Raw genomic sequence first — 16,042 nt, 5'->3', positions numbered from 1 at the left:
CTGGGGTCCGGGGAGGCGCGGGCGGGGGCGGTGGGACGGCTGGAGGAGAGGGGGGCACGGGGTGGGGGCGGGGCCCCGGGGTGGGGGGCCCGCGGTCGGCCCCGGAGTGAGGGATAGCCCCGTCCGGCCTGGGCCTGGTCTGGGCCTGCCGGGCCGGCCCACCAGCGGTCCGAACTGGGCGCCGGGCCTCCCCTCAGGTTCCAGGAAGGGGGTGCTGGCCCAGCCCTGCTGTCCCGTGCAGGTCCCAGGTTCCCACATTCTGAGTCTGGGGGTGGCCCTCCTGTGGGCTGGCTGACGTGGGAGGTGATGGCCCATCAACTCTCGTGCGGGGCAGGCTCCTGGTCGGCAGGCGGGCTCTGTTAGGCGAGAGGCTGTGGGTTGATGTTTATCTGCCCGGCTCGTGGTCCAGGACCCCTGTCCCGCCCTCTCTGTCTGGTTCCTATTGTTCATCTCCTTCGTGCTGGCACAGATCGCTTCTGCCCGCTCCCCACCTTGGCCACCCACACAGGAGAGCTGGAGTGAGGGCACGGTTGTCCCCTCGAGGCACCAGCCCCACGGCCTAGAGCCAGTCTGGCTGAGATGTCCACGCTGGGCTGTGTGATGGAGAGAGGCCTGGGTTCCAGGCCTGGCTGTCTGGGGTGGGTCTGAGCTTCTCCCACAGCCCCTCCTCTTGGGAGAGGGAAGGCACCTCTACCTGCCCTGCCCGAGGCTAGAGGGAAGGAGCAAGGAGGCAGGTGTGGAGGGTGTGTCAAAGGAATGCTGATGCCCACGGTGCGCCCTCTGCCCCCTCCAGGCAAGGTGGCATCCCTGGCACCTGCAGGAAGAGGTCTGCTTCTGTGGGACGCTGACTCCCTTCTGTTCCCCAGGGCAATGGGTCAGTTCACACACCAAGGAACAGGCCGCTGGAGGAGACTGGTCTGAAATGTCCTGCCAGACCTTGGCTCAGGGGGCAGGGCTGGGCACAGCAGTCCCGCCGAAGACAGAGACCGGGGGCGGGGGAGCGCTCAGTGGCCGGTGTGCCTTAGCCCCGCCTGGACGCATGTGCATGAGGAACTTCTGTGGCCTCTGTGGACTCAGCGCACGGCCAGGCAGCGTGCCCCGCGGGTCTCTGGGGCTGTCTCCACTCTGAGCGGAGCCCCTGAGTGTGCACGGGCAGGGATGGGGGGCCGGTCTGGGCTCCAGCCCCGCTCAGGGATTGCCAGGGGGCCCGTGGCAAACGCTGCTGCCTGAGGTGAGTGGGAATTGGGCTCCTGGGTGGGCAAAGCAGCCCCTACCCCTGCAGGGTCACCTTGGCCCCAGTGCCCGGCTCACCACCACCACGGAGCTGGCTGCCCACGTGGGACCGAGGGGCCAGGGGCTCATCCCACCCTGCAGGACCTGGTCAGCCTGCCTGGGTCCTGTGGGGTCCCTTCCCCAGATGAGTGGAAATGGTGAGTGCCAGCCCAAGAGGCAGCAGGCCATATGACCTGGGATGCTGGGCTGGGGAGAGTGTCCTGACTCGGGTGAGGGTGGGTGAGTGCTTTCTGGGGACAGGGGCTATGAATTGTACCGTTTTGCCCTCTGGGGCCGTGCCGACCCTGGAGAGACTGCCCCTCCCAGAGTCAGCCAATTCCTAGAGACAGCAAACAGTTTCACAAGCAAACCAGCCATCCACAGCCCCAGACCATCCCTCCTCCACGGGGTACTCTATGTCCTCGGGGCCACCCTCTGCCTGCCCCAATCACCTGGGCCAGGCACCGACAACTAGGGGCAGCCCCTCCGCCCTGAGCCCACCGAGATTATTCACGCTGGCCGGTCCTGAGCCTGCTCACCCTGCCTCGCATCTCTCCCTGCGGAAACCCAGTGAAGGCTCCTGCCCACGTGTCCCCTCTCCCTGCCTCCTGACCGGCCCTGGGGCCCCCTCCTCTTGGGACCTGTGATAAGCTGTCTTTGCAGTGGCAGTCGTCTCCTGATCTCTTGGCTTCACCATACCTGAGTGATGATAAAAACCTACATCTAAAACCCAAGTTGGGGGACTTCCCTGGTGGCGCAGTGGTTCAGAATCCGCTGCCAGTGCAGGGGACACGGGTTTGAGCCCTGGTCTGGGAAGATCCCACATGCCGCGGAGCAACTGGGCCCGTGAGCCACAACTACTGAGCCTGCACTCTATAGAGCCTGCGAGCCACAACTACTGAGCCCGTGTGCCACAACTACTGAAGCCCGCGCGCCTAAAGCCCGTGCTCCGCAACAAGAGAAGCCACCGCAATGAGAAGCCCGCGCACCGCAACCAGAGAAAGCCCACACGCAGCAACCAAGACCCAACGCAGTCAAAAAAAAAATAAATTTATAAAAAACAAAAACAAAAACACCCAAGTTGGGATGCAGCCCCGGATGATGGATCGACCGCACTCCCGGGAAGCCCAGCCTGCCCAGCTCAGGGCTGCTCCAGGGAGGGGCCTGCGGAGGGGCTTCGAGGAGGCCAGGCCAGTCAGGCCTCCACACGGTGCAGCAGGTGGTCCCACCCTGATCTCGGCTGAGCCCCCTTGTGATTGAGGCCCGCACCCCAGCTGCTCTAGCCCCCGGAGGTTTCTGGCCCAGCTGCCCCACCACCTGCCTCTAACGAGCCTCTCTTCAGACCCTCGGGGTCTCCTGCTGTGGCCTACGGTGTGTGTGACTCCTTGGTGCACGCCCAGGACCAGCCTCATCCCCACCTGCATGCTGGGCCTGGTGAGGAAAGCCGCCCCCCACCCGCGATCCCCGTGACATGAACACTTCCAGAACACATTAGGGGCACCCCTTCCAGGAAGCCCTCCTGAGTCCTGCCAGTTCTTGCTATTCCCCCCAAGTGTACCTGGCAGCCCCTGCCCTCAAGCATCTGATGGGGGGGTCGGCTTCCTGGGGGGGCTCGCTCCATCTCCACTGAGTCTGTGTGAATCACCCTGCGGCCCAGTATGCACGCACGTTAGCTGGAGACCACAGTGTGTCAGCCGCATGACGACTGTGTGTTCTCATTCAGCTGTGGATGCAGCAGGGCCCCCAGGCGACCTGGAGGGCATCGGGGCGCCTCCCACGGCCCTGCCACCCCCCGCCCCCAGCACCTCCATCCCGTGCAGGTTGGGTGGAGGCCCTGGACACAGGAGGCCTCAGCTGGACCACAGGCCTCCGGCAGGATGGACCACTCAGGACTCAGGGGTATCAGAATAATCTTTATTGATATGCTCGGTGCTACCTTGTTAATACTGTCACGTTGTCGCCGTGGCTGAGGTAATAGGGACGGCCCCGCCCAGCGCCGGCCCTGGGCTCCCACGGAAGCGTTGTGGACCCTCGGGCGGGGGGGTGCTGATGGCCTTGGAGGGGACGTGGTTATTGCGTTGGATTCCTGCCCTCGCTGGCACGCTGGCGCCCTCGCCCAGCCTCACCCCGTGCCCACTCATGCACACACTCGCACACTTACCCGCTAATGCACACACCCACTGGCACGCTGGTGCCCTCGCTCTCTCGCCCGCACGCTCCCACACACACACACACAACATCCTTTGTTTTGAATGCGTCTGAAGCCTCCTGGTAATAAACATACTTGCTAGTTACAGTAATCATAGTAAAATAAAGTACAGGTTTGTCGGGATACGAGGAGAAAGTGCACGTTGACCTTTGACTGGAGGGTGGCCCCTCCCACTGAGGGCTCCCGGTCCCTGCAGGGGGCAGCCCTGAGGTGCCACCACCCCCAGCTCCCTCCTGAGTTGTCCTGCCACCGCCCGGCCCCTCACGGGCCAGCATCCCAGGCCCAAGACAAAATCAACTAAAAAAATAAATTCTTCATCTCACAGCCGAGCGCCTGATGCAGGGGAGGGGGGTGGCGGCTCTGGGCCTTTCTGGCCACGGGCCCTACAGGGGTCACGGCCAGCCCCTGGCCCAGCCAGCGCCCCGACGATGCCATCTGAGGGGCCGGGTAGGCGAGGCGCTGAGCCCCATGGCATGCGGACAGGAGGCCGGGGTGTGGGCAGTGCCGGGCGAAGCAGAGGCCGCATCCACGGGGGGCTGGGGGCAGTGGCACACTGTGGTCATGCAGGGGGGCCTGCGACGGCCTGGGCAGCCCTGTCCCCTCAGAACTCCACAGTACTCACTACTGTCCTGGGCTCCTCAAAGGTGGCGATGAGGATCTGCTGGGGGGGAGGGATGGGGATGAGGCTGCCCACATCCGGGGGGGCTCGGGGGGCCCCGTCCTCCTCCTCCCGTGCCTCATACAGGGTGCTGATGTGCAGCAGCGGGTGGGTGGCGTTGCGGCTCAGGATGGCGAGGGGGTCAGGCTTGCCCAGGCTGGCTGGCGACAGAGGGGCCGTGGCGGGGGCGGCGGAGGGCGAGCAGACGTGAAACGGGCCCCCCGAGGGCAGCGCGGCCCGGGCTGGCTCTGCTGGGAACAGGACCTCCTTCTCGGGGAGCGGTGCATCTGCAAACAGCCCAGAGCACAGAGCCTCTGGAGGCCCCTCTCCCCACCTGCTGCCTCCCCGCTCCTCCCGCCTGGCCGGCTCGAGCTCTGAAGCTCCCGCACACAGCGGCCGGCCTGGGGGGACTCTGGCCGCCCCAGGAGCAGTGGCGCCCGTTTCCAGAAACTTCTTCAGGTGCCGAGCAACCTTACCGTGTGTCCCCGCCAGCCCTTCATCCCGTGTGCTTCACAGGGCCCTCGAGTGAGGGTCCCGCCTGTCGTCACCCTGGCAGCTGGCTCCCTTGCCCACCCCCTGCTTCCATCCGGCTGGTTCAGTCCTTAACCCCTGTCACGCCCCTCCAGCCCTGCCCATCCCTACCTGTGGTGGGTGCCACGGTCAGGCCCAGACCACACTCCTCTGCCTGGGACAGGAAGCCCCCTTCCTGGCTCCGGGAGGCCGGCAGGGCGGCAGGCATGGCCTCGGCCTTGGCCTTCTTGGTGCCCAGGATGTAGGGATGCACGTCCAGGGAGAAGTGGCGGGCATGCTTCTTGTCGGGGGGCGGGCCCGCGTCGCCCCCGCCGCCCTTGTAATGGTGCGCGGCGCGCGCGCCCGCGTCCAGCAGCGGCGCGATCAGCGTGTCGGTGGCCGTCTTGCGGCGCACGGGCTTGGGCTTCTCGGCTTTGCTGTTCTCCACGCGCATGATGGCCAGAGGCTCCTTGAAGGGCTGGGGCAGCGGGTTGCTGGTGGGGATCCACTTCATCTTCTTGCGGGGCCGCTTGACCACGGGCGGCTCAGCGTCGCCCTCGGGCTCGGCGGGGTTGGCGCTGGGGTCCACGGTCTGCACGGCCGCGTCGCGCACGGTGGGCGTGGCGTCGTGGTTGGACTGCGCAAGCGCGGCCAGCAGCTGCCGCACCACGTTGTCGTACATGAGGTCGCTCTCGTTGGTGATGAAGTCCAGCCGGTTGAGCGACTTGATGTGGTCGCGGTTCTCGTTGCAGAACATGGCCAGGATGTTGATGTCGCAGAACTGCGAGCGGCGCCACTGCCGGCGGGTCTTGATGCCCACCTTGTGCAGCTTGTCGAAGATGAAGTTGCTCTTGCGGAAGATGAAGAGGTGGACGAGGTTGACGAGGATGGTGAGGTTCATGGAGCAGAGCAGCACGATGTCCACGCCCGCCACGATGCGCTGCAGCTGCACAGACGGCAGCTTGCAGGTGACACGCACGGCCGGGCCGCCCCCCGGGGCCGCGCCCAGCGCGCAGGTGAACTCGTTCTGCTTCTGGGTGGCGTAGTAGGTGCACAGGTAGGAGATGGGCGCCACGCTGAGGAGCAGGATGAGCAGGTGCCGCGCCAGGTAGAGCTTGGCCAGGAAGTTGCTGCGGCCGCGGCGCTCCAGGTACTTCTCGAACAGGTTCTGCTCGGGGCTCTTCTCCTTCTCCGCGTTCTCGATGATCTCACGCCGCTCGCGCTCCGTGATGCCGGGCCCCTTGGATTGGATCTGCTTCTCGATCTTGGGCGCGCGGCCCTCGGCAGCCCGGTGGTAGCAGTTGTCGATCTCCTGCAGCAGGAAGTTGAGCTCGGAGGTGAGGCGCGTGGACGCCAGGAACTCCCAGCCCAGCGCGGGCACGTACATGATGGCCGCGAAGGCCAGCAGCGAGTAGGGCAGCAGCTTGTGCTCAAACAGCGACGGCCACAGGCTGGCGTCCACGCCGGGCAGCGCGTCCCGCAGCTCCGTCCAGCAGTAGCCGCGGGCGTACAGCGCCTGGTCGCGGGTGAAGTTGTGCGGCGTGTAGCAGTAAATGGGCTCCTCTGGGGGCAGAGAGGAGAGGGGGCTGGGGCGAGCCGGGCATCGGACCCCTCCCGCCTGCCCCGCGCTGAGACCCCTTCTGCACACCTCAGCGTGGTGGCGTGGGTCTCACCCCGGGTACCCCGCCCCTCACGTACTGCAGTCAGCTGTGGCACAGACAGAGGTGGGTTGGGGGTGGAGGGTACAGCCGTGCCCACCCCGCCTTGGGGGGCCTACCTGCACTTGGAACCTCAGGCCCCCCTCCGAGTGCCATAACGTCCTCATGTGCACACAGGGACGAGTCCCAGAGAGGGCGGCACAGGCCACACCACTCAGCCGGGGCTTCTCTTCCAGTGGCACAGCTGGACCAGCCCCCAGCCTGGCACTGCCCCGGGCTCCATCTTGAGAAGGGCAGGAGGTCAGGTCCTACCTACCCAGAGGCAGTTACGGTGGCACAACTAAAGAACAACAAAAGTGGCCCTGCCTGCCCTTGAGAGTTGAGGAGTGTCCCCCCAAGACCCACTGTCCTGGGAAGGGCAGGCCTGGGGTCCCTGGACACTGTCCTGGGGAAGGGCAGGCCTGGGGTCCCTGGACACTGTCCTGGGAAGGGCAGGCCTGGGGTCCCTGGACACTGTCCTGGGAAGGGCAGGGCTGGGGTCCCTGGACACTGTCCTGGGGAAGGGCAGGCCTGGGGTCCCTGGACACTGTCCTGGGGAAGGGCAGGCCTGGGGTCCCTGGACACTGTCCTGGGGAAGGGCAGGCCTGGGGTCCCTGGACACTGTCCTGGGGAAGGGCAGGCCTGGGGTCCCTGGACACTGTCCTGGGGAAGGGCAGGCCTGGGGTCCCTGGACACTGTCCTGGGAAGGGCAGCCACCCCGGGGATCCGACAGGGAGGATTCACCACCCAGCCCGCCATGTCACGCAGGAAAAACGGTCGTCACTGAGCTGTCTGCCCCCAGGTGAGGAGAGGCACAAACCAACAGCGGAGAACGTGGGACGCTGTCCCCCCCTCCCTGCCCTCCAGCTGGGCCTCCCGGTGAATGCTTCTCAGAGGGGAGAGCTTGGCCGGCTCGGAGCCGTCCTCAGGGCAGGGCGTCACCGTTCACGGCCCCTGAAGGCCGGGCCACTCGGCCGTCAGGCCAGGCTCCAGTCCTTGTCACCACAGACCGGGCGCGTGTGCCCTCTTGCCAGTGGCAGAGCCCGGGCCCCCCGCCCAGAGGGCAGCGTCCCACTGACAAGAGGTCAGTGCCCCCAGCCCGACCACAGCTAGCATACGTGCCAGCCCGCCCTAGCCTGGACCCTCCCTCGCAGCCCCCAGGGCGGGTCCGCTGAGTCTCCCTCTGCTCCAGCGTAAGCCCCTCACCCCACGAGGCTTGACACCAGGAAGCAACGGGGACCAACGCACCTGTCTTGTCTGTCTATCTGTCTGTGCAGGCCCCTCCCAAGGCCTGCCCCACATTAAGCCCGGCCTTTGAGGCCGGGAGAGGCAGATGGTCACTGCTGGTGCGCCGGCTGCACATCTGGGCACGGAGACCCCACAAGTGCCTTCGGTCCCAGCGCACGGAGGTCATCTGGCCTCTTACATACATACGCAGAGCCCCAGCCATTGCCCCCAGCGTGACAGCCCCGCACCATCCTGAGGGTTGAGGGGGGCTTGAGGTGGGCCTCAGGATCGCCAGAGTGGGGCCCACAGCTCGTTCCAGGTGGTGTGGTCCAACGGCCATGGCAGCAGGACCTGGGGCTCCACGTGGCAGGCACTGGGGAGTCACGGAGGGCCTGGGAGCAGGAGTGACGGGCGGGTGAGCTTTGCTCGGCTGTGGTGGCGAGGCCAGGGGCTCCATGAGGAAGCTGCGCCATGGGCACACGAGGGATGGGGCTGGGTCAGGAAACGCTGGTACCCACAGCCCAAGGCCCCTGACGAGGACACAGATTTGGGGCCTAGTGGTGAGTTGGGCTCAGAGAACATGGAAAAGGCACAGGATCCCCCCTCGTGGTTGAGAAGATGGCATTTTATTCACTTGCTTTTTGTCCTCACAGCCAACTCCAGGCCAGGCCAAGGAAGGGCAGACGCTCTTCTCTGGGGGAAAAGGACGGCGGGGAGAGGTCCCCGGGACCCCCAGGCCCCTGGTCCAGGCCCCAGGGGAACTGGGAGGGTGCCGCGGCTCTGGGGCACGGAGGGGGCCTGTCCCCTGGCCGTGAGTGCTGCAGGCACAGGGGAGCTGGGTCACCCGTGGATGGAAGCAGGGCCCCCCATGGGTCCCCACGTCCTCTCACGTCTGCCACTGCCCCCTGGCTGCTGGGAGGGGAGGAGGGATGAGCCCTGGCTCAGGAGAGGCCCAGCTCCAGGGCCCCTCGGGCTCTACACCGGGGTCTCTGTCTTTCCCTGACCTGCAAAGCAGGTCCAACAGCCCAGCAGAGACCGGGTGTGTCATGCAGGTGCCTCAGGACACACGTGTGCAGTGACCCTGGCCCGGAAGAGCTGTGGCCGCATGTCCTGACTTGAGCTGCAGGGGCCTGGGTGCTGGGCCGGACTCTGGTTGGGGGTGGGGGCGACCGCTGAGCCAAGGGCCCTGGGCACCGGGCGCTCCAACACTGCGGTGCCAGCACGGGTGTCCGACGGGGACATGCAGACCCAGCCAGCTCACCCGGGACCCCTTTCCTGAGGGTGGCACTGCGGACTCTGGACCCGAGCACCCCTGGCTACGCCCCGAGAGGACACGGGGCCAGGGTCCTCGCAGCCCCGGGTGCTCCCAGAGACCCCGTCGTGGAGCGCGCAGGGCTGACTGCGGTGCCGTGGAGAACATCGAGCCAGAGCAACAGCCAGGGCTTGCAAGGCCGCTTCGGGGAAGAAGCCGTGTGTGCGATTCCGAATTCGCTGCAGCCGGAGCTGCTCCCGGTCCCCAGGCCAAGCCCAGCCCTCGACAGCGTCCCCTCCCAGCCCGAGCGCCCCAGTTCCCTTGGAGACCCTGCCTGACTGGGGGTAGAAGAGGCACACCCGTTACAGGCATCTCCGCGATGTCGAGGGTTTGGTTCCAGACGCCGGCGATAAAGCGAAGATCACAATGAAGCAAGTCACACAAATTCTTTTCTTTCCCAGTGCTTATAAAAATAATGTTAAAAAAAAAAATAATGTTTACACTATACTGTAGTCTATGTCTACATGCTGTATGTATGTCTAAAAACCAATGTACATACCTTAATTAAAAATACTTTATTGCTAAAAAATGCCACCCATCGTCTGAGCCTTCAGCGAGTCGCAATCTTTTTGCAATAGTAACATCAAAGATCACTGCTCACAGGTCACCGTAACAAATGTATTAATATGGAAAAAGTTTGAAATATTGTGAGAATTACCAAAATGTGGCACAGAGACACGAACTGAGCAAATGCTGTTGGAAAAATGGCGCCAGGAGACCTGCTCGTCGCAGGGTTGTCACAAACCTTCAAATCGTGAGAAACGCAATATCTGCTAAGCACAACAAAACGAGGTCTGCCTGTGTTTGGCTATTTTAGGAAAAAGCAGCTGTTGGTCCCCTCTTCCCAGGGCCCACATAACATCTGGAGAAACCGGTAACCCTTCAAGGCCCCGCTCCCCCGCCATCCTCTCTTTTGGCCGTGCGCCTGGCTGGCCCTCCGTCCGCCACTGAACGGGTCTGCACAGTGGGGGTGTCTGTGGCGCCACGGGGGCCTTCCCGCCACCTGCCACCCTCCAGCCTGGGGATGCGCACAGGCCCCGGTGTTCAGGGAGGTCCCCGCCTGGCTGGCTCCTCACCATGAGCCCAACGGCCAGCATGTGCTTGCCCACGTGTCACCAACAGGCAGACACGTCGGACCCCCATCCCCTGCGCCAGGGCACCAGGTGAGGATCTGGGTGCTGGGTGGGCTGGTGGGGGTGAGCGCCGGGTCCCCTCGAGCCGAGCTGGGCTCCAGTGGATGGGACGTGGATCCTTCCATCAGTGGCAGGACATACCCACAACCCTGGGCTTGGAACCTGAAGGTGGATGGTGACCCAGTGCTGAGGGGACGGCTCGGGTGTGCTCCTGTCTGGGGGCGGGGGATGCAGCTGGAGGGGCCTCCAGCGCCCCTTGAGGGTCAGAGCTTCTGACCTCGCTTCCTCTTGCCCCCCTTTGGTCCACTGCAGTGGTCCCCTACTGTCCTCAGATCTGGAGAAGGGACCCAGGGACGATTCTGAGCTCTGTGAGGAACGCCAGGTAGACGGACCCTGATCCAGGAGAGCAGGAGACGCAGCCGCCACTGCCCCGAACCGCGGGGGGTGCAAGGGGACCGCGCGGCCTCAGTCACTCAGCAGCAGGAGAGCTCGTGAAGCCACTGCCACCCCCCATTTGCTCTGTGACCTGGAACAGGATTACCACAGGGCAGACCTGGGCCCCGCGCGCCAGACACGCTCCACCGGGTGGGTTTTGGGTCGCGGGATGCTGGGCCGCAGGACCGGCACCTGCCTGCCCTGGCTCAGAAGGCCTGCCTCGCCCTCGCTAGGGAGGCACCGGGCCCCTCCTGACCAGCATCGGGCCCAGGCGTGTCCCCAGACACACGCAGGTGGGTGTGAAAGGGCAGGTGGCACAGGGAGGCCAAGGGTACCGCCAGGAGCAGAGATGAAGGACTCGGGGAGACCCAGAAGCCCAGCCTGGCTGGATGCAGAGGTGCTGAGGCCCCCCGACGTGGGGGGAGCTGGTTCACAGCAGAATATCAAGGTGGTGGCCCTGTCCCAGGAGGTCGCCTGAGGGCGACTGAGTCCTGAGCCTGCCCCACCGTGTGCATCTCGAGTGGTAGGATTGTTCCCCCAAAAGATGTTCTAGCCCCAAGCCCTGGTACCTGTGAATGTGACCTTGTTTGGAAAGAGTCTTTGCAGATGTGATCAAGTTGAGATGAGTCACGCTGGATCAAGGGAGCCCCGATCCAATGACCGGTGTCCTCATTAGAGGAGGGAAATTTAGACAGACACCCAGGAGGAGGTGTGAAAACGCAGGCAGAGATCAGGTGATGCGGCCACAAGGAAGCCAAAGAAGGCCCAGGACTGCGGAGCCTCCAGAACTGGAGAGGCAAGGAGGGATCCTCCCTGGGGCTTCCGGAGCATGGCCTGCCCACGTCTGGATTTTGGACTTTGGACCTCCGCACTGTGAGACAATAAGGCTCTAGTGTTTGGAGTCACACGTTTGTGCCAACCTGTCAAGGCTGCCCCAGGAGACACCTGTGCACAGCCTGACTTCCCCCCCAGGCTCCTGGGGAGCGTGCTGACCCCGGGAGTGGCCCCACCCGGGGGGGGGGGACGAGGCAGCCTGGATAACGTCCACCCTCAGGTCACAGGGACCCCTAACGGGTGAGTCCTTTGTGCAAGGAAGTCTGTCCACGTCCCTCAGGGGAGAGTCGCTCTCTCTGCCACGGGCTAGTGGGCTGCGGAGGGGCCTCCCTGGACATCTGGGCCCTGAGACCGCTTGCCAGCCAGACCCTACGTGGGGGGCCGTTTCCCGTCTCCAGCCGCCCACCCACCTGCCTCGTGTGGACCCTTGGGCCCCGGGAGCCCACTCCTCCTCCTTCCTGCCTCACCTGGGGTCACCTCTCGTTAGGAGGCCCTCAGGTGCTGCCCAAGTGCGCTGAATCTACTCAGGACCACGTCTGTTGATGGGAGCTTCAACCTCTCATCACGTCCACGCTGCCGTGGTCACTGCCCTTGTCTGGTTTCTTCTTCTACCCGCACCAGCCTCACAGGGGCTGGGCCTGCTGCCCCTCCAGGCCCTGCCTGGCCTGGGGGGCCTCTGCCCAAGACCTGCCCAGCCTCCCGGTGCCCCCCCAACCAACCGACCAGAATCTGCCCACTTCTCAGGGTCTTCATCCCACCACCCGCCCCAGGACCCTGCCCAGAGGCCGTGCTTTGGTGTCCGCTGTCCCCATCACCTGTAACTTCCTTTCTTGGTCCCCACCTGGCCACTCCTCCTTCCCTCAAACCCTGCCCACTCCCCCTTCTGGTCGCCCCTCTTCCACGCCAGACCCCACGTCTCCTTGATGCCTGGGACCGCCGGGTCCGCCCGGTGTGAGCCAACGGAAGGTAAATTCAATACATCGGAAGAGAGGGGTCAGGGAAGCAGCCCCAGCGACCGGCGACACATGCTAGGTTGGGGGAGTGTTGAGGGTCTGCGGGGAGACCCCGGGGCACCGCCCACACTGCCGGCCCCAGTGGGGAGGCCCGCGGCGGCTGGCGCAGCGAGGGTGGCCCGAGAGGGCACGCGCCCCTCCCGCCGCGCGCCTCCGGCCTCACCTGCGAAGTTCTTGGTGAAGACCAGGGTGACCAGCAGGATGGGGACGAGCACGGTGCCGATGGTGACCACGCGATCGAACGGCAGCTCCAGCTTGAGCTGCAGCAGCAGCGCGGCCAGGGCGCCCGCCTTGTCTTCCTGCGCGCCGGGCAGGATCAGCTCGCGCAGCTTCTCGCCGGCCAGCAGCGCCGTCGCCATGTCCGCGGACGGCTCCAGGAGGTGGTGCATGGGGGGCGCGGGGGGCCCAGGGCGCGGGGCCCGCGCTGGGGGCGGGGGGCGCTCCGCCGCCGCCCCCCGGGGCAGGGGTCGGGCCGCCCGGGCCGGCGCGGGCTGCGGGGGGCGCAGGGGCCGCCGCCCCCGCCTCGGCTGCAGCCCCGGCGTGGCCCCGGCGCGTCTTTCCGGCGGGGGCGGCGGCGGGACCACCCCCCCGCCCCGAGCGGCGGGCGGCGGCTGCGGTCCCGCCGCGGGGAGGGGGCTGTTTACCTGCGGCGACGCGCGGCGTGGCTCCGCCCCCCCGCCTCGCCCCCCCCCCACCCCTCCGCACGCAGATGCGGCGCCGGCGATGACTTGGCAAAAAATATTTAAATTAAATAAAATGAATGAACAATGGTTCTTCCTCTTCCTCAGGGCGGGGAGGAGGGGCAGGCCGAGTGGGGGGCTCCCCTCCCCCGAGGCGCGGGCGTGGCTGCACGCGGTGGAGATGCGGCGGGGCCGGCCGCGTCCTGGGCCCCCGTCCTCCAGCCCCGCGTCCGGGAGCCGCCCCGCGGAGAGCGGTTCCTCGCCCGCCTCCCGCACCCGCTCTCCGCTCTCTACCGAAGCCTGGCCGCCACCGTGGGCGCTGAGGCTCCCACCCACCCGGGCTGCTGCGGACACAGACGGGGGACTGCCACCCCCCACGCGGGGCGGCCGGCCGGCGGACGCTGCGGGGCGTCTCCTCACGGCCTCTGCACTGCAGCCGTCGCCCCGGTGCCCTCCCCCCGTCCCCCCCACCCCGCGTCGCCTCCACGCGGTCCCGCGGCCTCTCTAGCCCTGCACCTCCTCCCCATCACCCCATCCGTTTGCCTTGGTCAATGGCATTCTCCCGGTCGGCCTGTGCCCGCATCTTCCTGACCCTTACCCCCTCCACTCCGACACCCCCGTGCCCACCCTCAGGCACCACCCCTCTCGCAGCCTCCTGGGTTCGGTCTCTGGCGCAGAGCCCAGCTGCCACCTTCATGCCGATTGACTGCCAGACTCGCTGTTTCACTTCTTATTCTTTCATAAAAGGTCCCCATCCTACTGTAATAGGATATACACGTGCTCTTTATAAAATATTTAGCATAGTTGGAGTTTCAACTTCACTCAATAATTCATCCAACTATGTCTTAAGCACCCATATTTGCAGGCCTTGGGTCACTGCTGTGAGCTAATTTCCCACCCCCTGCCAGGGGGGCTCAGAGAGGGGGGATGTCCTCTACAAGCCTGAGCGTCACACTTTTTTTTTTTTTTTTAATATTTATTTATTTAGGCTGCGCCGGGTCTTAGTTGCAGCATGCACGCGGAATCCAGTTCCCCACCAGGGATGGAACCCGGGCCTCCTGCATTGGGAGCGTGGACTCTTAGCCACTGGACCGCCAGGGAAGTCCGGGGGTCGCTGTGCTTTTGAAGACTCACCAGTGTTTCTGAGCGACGCCCACCCCTTCTACCTGTGTACTGCTCACTGAGGGAGCCGGGCTGCTTCCATCCCCAACAACCCAGACGCCTCCAGTCGGGGGCTGGCCTCTCCCCTGCAGCAGCACGTTTCCGTGATCCCACATGCCGATGGAGGTCCCCCACATTCTCCTTTTCCCTTATTTAATGGCTTAGGTATTCATGGCCTTTCCTTTTCTGTATACGTTTTGGAGGATGGGGAAGGTGGAAGTCTGCGCTGCCTTAGGCTGTTCCATCGGTGAACAGGGCACATCCCTCCATTACATCTTCTGTGCCTCCTGTAATAGAATCATTATTTCTCTGTAACGTCTTGTTGGTTCTTCAGGTTACTTCCTAGACACCCTGTAATAGCTCCGCTGTAAACAGCCGCCACTTTCTGTGGTGTATTTCAGTTGGTTAGTCCGGTTAGGAGAAAAACCGCTGGTCTCCGTGTGCTCTCAGAATTGGCAGGTGGCAGAGTTGCCACTGGAGCACAGCGGGTGTGCGGTGGATGCTGGCAGGACGAGCGCATGGCGCCCACAGGACGGAGGGCGCAGCCGGGGCTGGCGGCCCTGCACCCCTACCCCCACGTTACGGCAGCCCCTCCGACGCTGTCCTCATCCCAGAAAGGGGCCTGGGTGGGGAGGTGACACCTGGTTAGGGGCTCCGATCCCGCAGAGGCTCCGAGCTCCGCCCTCCCTGCCCCTTGGGCAGGGGTGGACAGCAGGGGCTGCGCCGGCCCTCACCCCCGGCCGGCCCAGACTGGGTGGCTACTCTCCCCAAATCCTGTCTCTGGGGCAGGATGGCATTAGGGGGGCAGCCTGCCCTTCCTCGTGCTGATCCACTGACATGTGGCTTTTGACACATGGAAGGACTTTGGAAGGTTGAGGGACATTACTACAGCAAAACCTTCATTCTCATCTCTATTTAGGTGACGTTTCATCAGCTCGCATATCAATGAAGACGAAAAATAGGAAAAAGCCTAATGCTGAACCCTGTCTTATTACTTGGGCGAACCCCAAGTAATGTTCGCCCTTGAAGATGGGCCGCTCATTAACTGACGCATTTCCAATTCTACTTCGACGTTCAGTTACGAAAATTCGCCATGTCTGTGCCTCGTGTTGATCGAGTACGTACCTAACGATTCTGAGAACACAGGAAGTTCTTATTCCCAGGTCTGGCCGCATGGTCTCACAGATTAGGACAAACGACCCCCTCGATGTACTCCAGGTATTTGTCTGGGAGCAGCCGAGAGTGCTGGATAGGACAGGCCATGGCACAACATGGCGGAGGGTCATCTCACCCCACACTTGGACAGCAGGTGGGCTGGGAGTTCTGCCCCACCGGCCCCCTCACTCTGGAGACTGGAGCCACCGCCCTGGGGTCCCCAGGCACCTGGCGGAGGAAGTGGAGCTGGTAAGCTGGTCCACTCGAGCCCTGTGGCACTTCTGTTGGCCCTTCGTGGGCCAGAGCTCTCAGCCAGCCCTGCAGGGCTGGGTGGGGAGGCAGGTCACAGCCCACCGTGTGCCCGGGAGAACAGACCCTCTGTGACGCCATAACTTTCAACCCAGCACATTCCGCACTGGGGTGCCGTTCTGTGGGAAGGAGGAAAAACATGATGTTTACAGCTGTGAAAGGACAGCTTGCTGGGGTCCTTTTTAAGTGGACGAGGGCGAGTGTCAAATTGCAATGGCATTTTGAATCTGTCGGAGATGCTGAAAAGGCTGCTGGAACTGTTCTACTTTAAAATGATAACATTTACAACACGCTGGGCACGAGCAGCTTTAAAAAGTGAAAAGCTTGGATAACTTACGAACGAGGGGCGGGACACACAATTTCCAAGTCTCATTTAGGGGATCTCTGTGCAGCCACACCTACCCACGGTGCGCTTTTTTTTTTTGGCTGCCTTGGGT

The 16,042-nt window shown here is 64.2% G+C and overlaps 1 protein-coding gene across 1 annotated transcript; it reads right to left on the bottom strand.

Annotated features, from left to right (window-relative positions):
• Positions 1 to 3,172: 3,172 nt before the first annotated feature.
• On the bottom strand, positions 3,173 to 12,769 carry PANX2 (pannexin 2). The gene is made up of 3 exons (XM_036867425.1): positions 12,464 to 12,769; positions 4,782 to 6,212; positions 3,173 to 4,426 (listed from the first exon to the last, which is right to left on the bottom strand). Exons 1-3 carry the CDS (start codon positions 12,687 to 12,689, stop codon positions 4,083 to 4,085), a joined length of 2,001 nt encoding a protein of 666 aa, XP_036723320.1. The 5' UTR covers positions 12,690 to 12,769; the 3' UTR covers positions 3,173 to 4,082.
• Between the last annotated feature and the right edge of the window lie 3,273 nt (positions 12,770 to 16,042).

This window comes from Balaenoptera musculus, chromosome 10 (genome assembly GCF_009873245.2).
Source record: "Balaenoptera musculus isolate JJ_BM4_2016_0621 chromosome 10, mBalMus1.pri.v3, whole genome shotgun sequence".
NCBI lineage: Eukaryota > Metazoa > Chordata > Mammalia > Artiodactyla > Balaenopteridae > Balaenoptera > Balaenoptera musculus.
Note: the sequence above shows the minus strand (reverse complement) of the source record. Positions and strands in the feature narration are given on the sequence as shown.

Coding starts and splice junctions, on each gene's coding strand:
- PANX2 (XM_036867425.1), bottom strand. CDS start 12,689: ATGCACCACCTCCTGGAGCCGTCCGCGGACATGGCGACGGCGCTGCTG. Junction 6,213..12,463: donor CTTCACCAAGAACTTCGCAG/GTGAGGCCGGAG, acceptor CTCTGCCCCCAG/AGGAGCCCATTTACTGCTAC. Junction 4,427..4,781: donor GACCGTGGCACCCACCACAG/GTAGGGATGGGC, acceptor GGCTGTTTGCAG/ATGCACCGCTCCCCGAGAAG.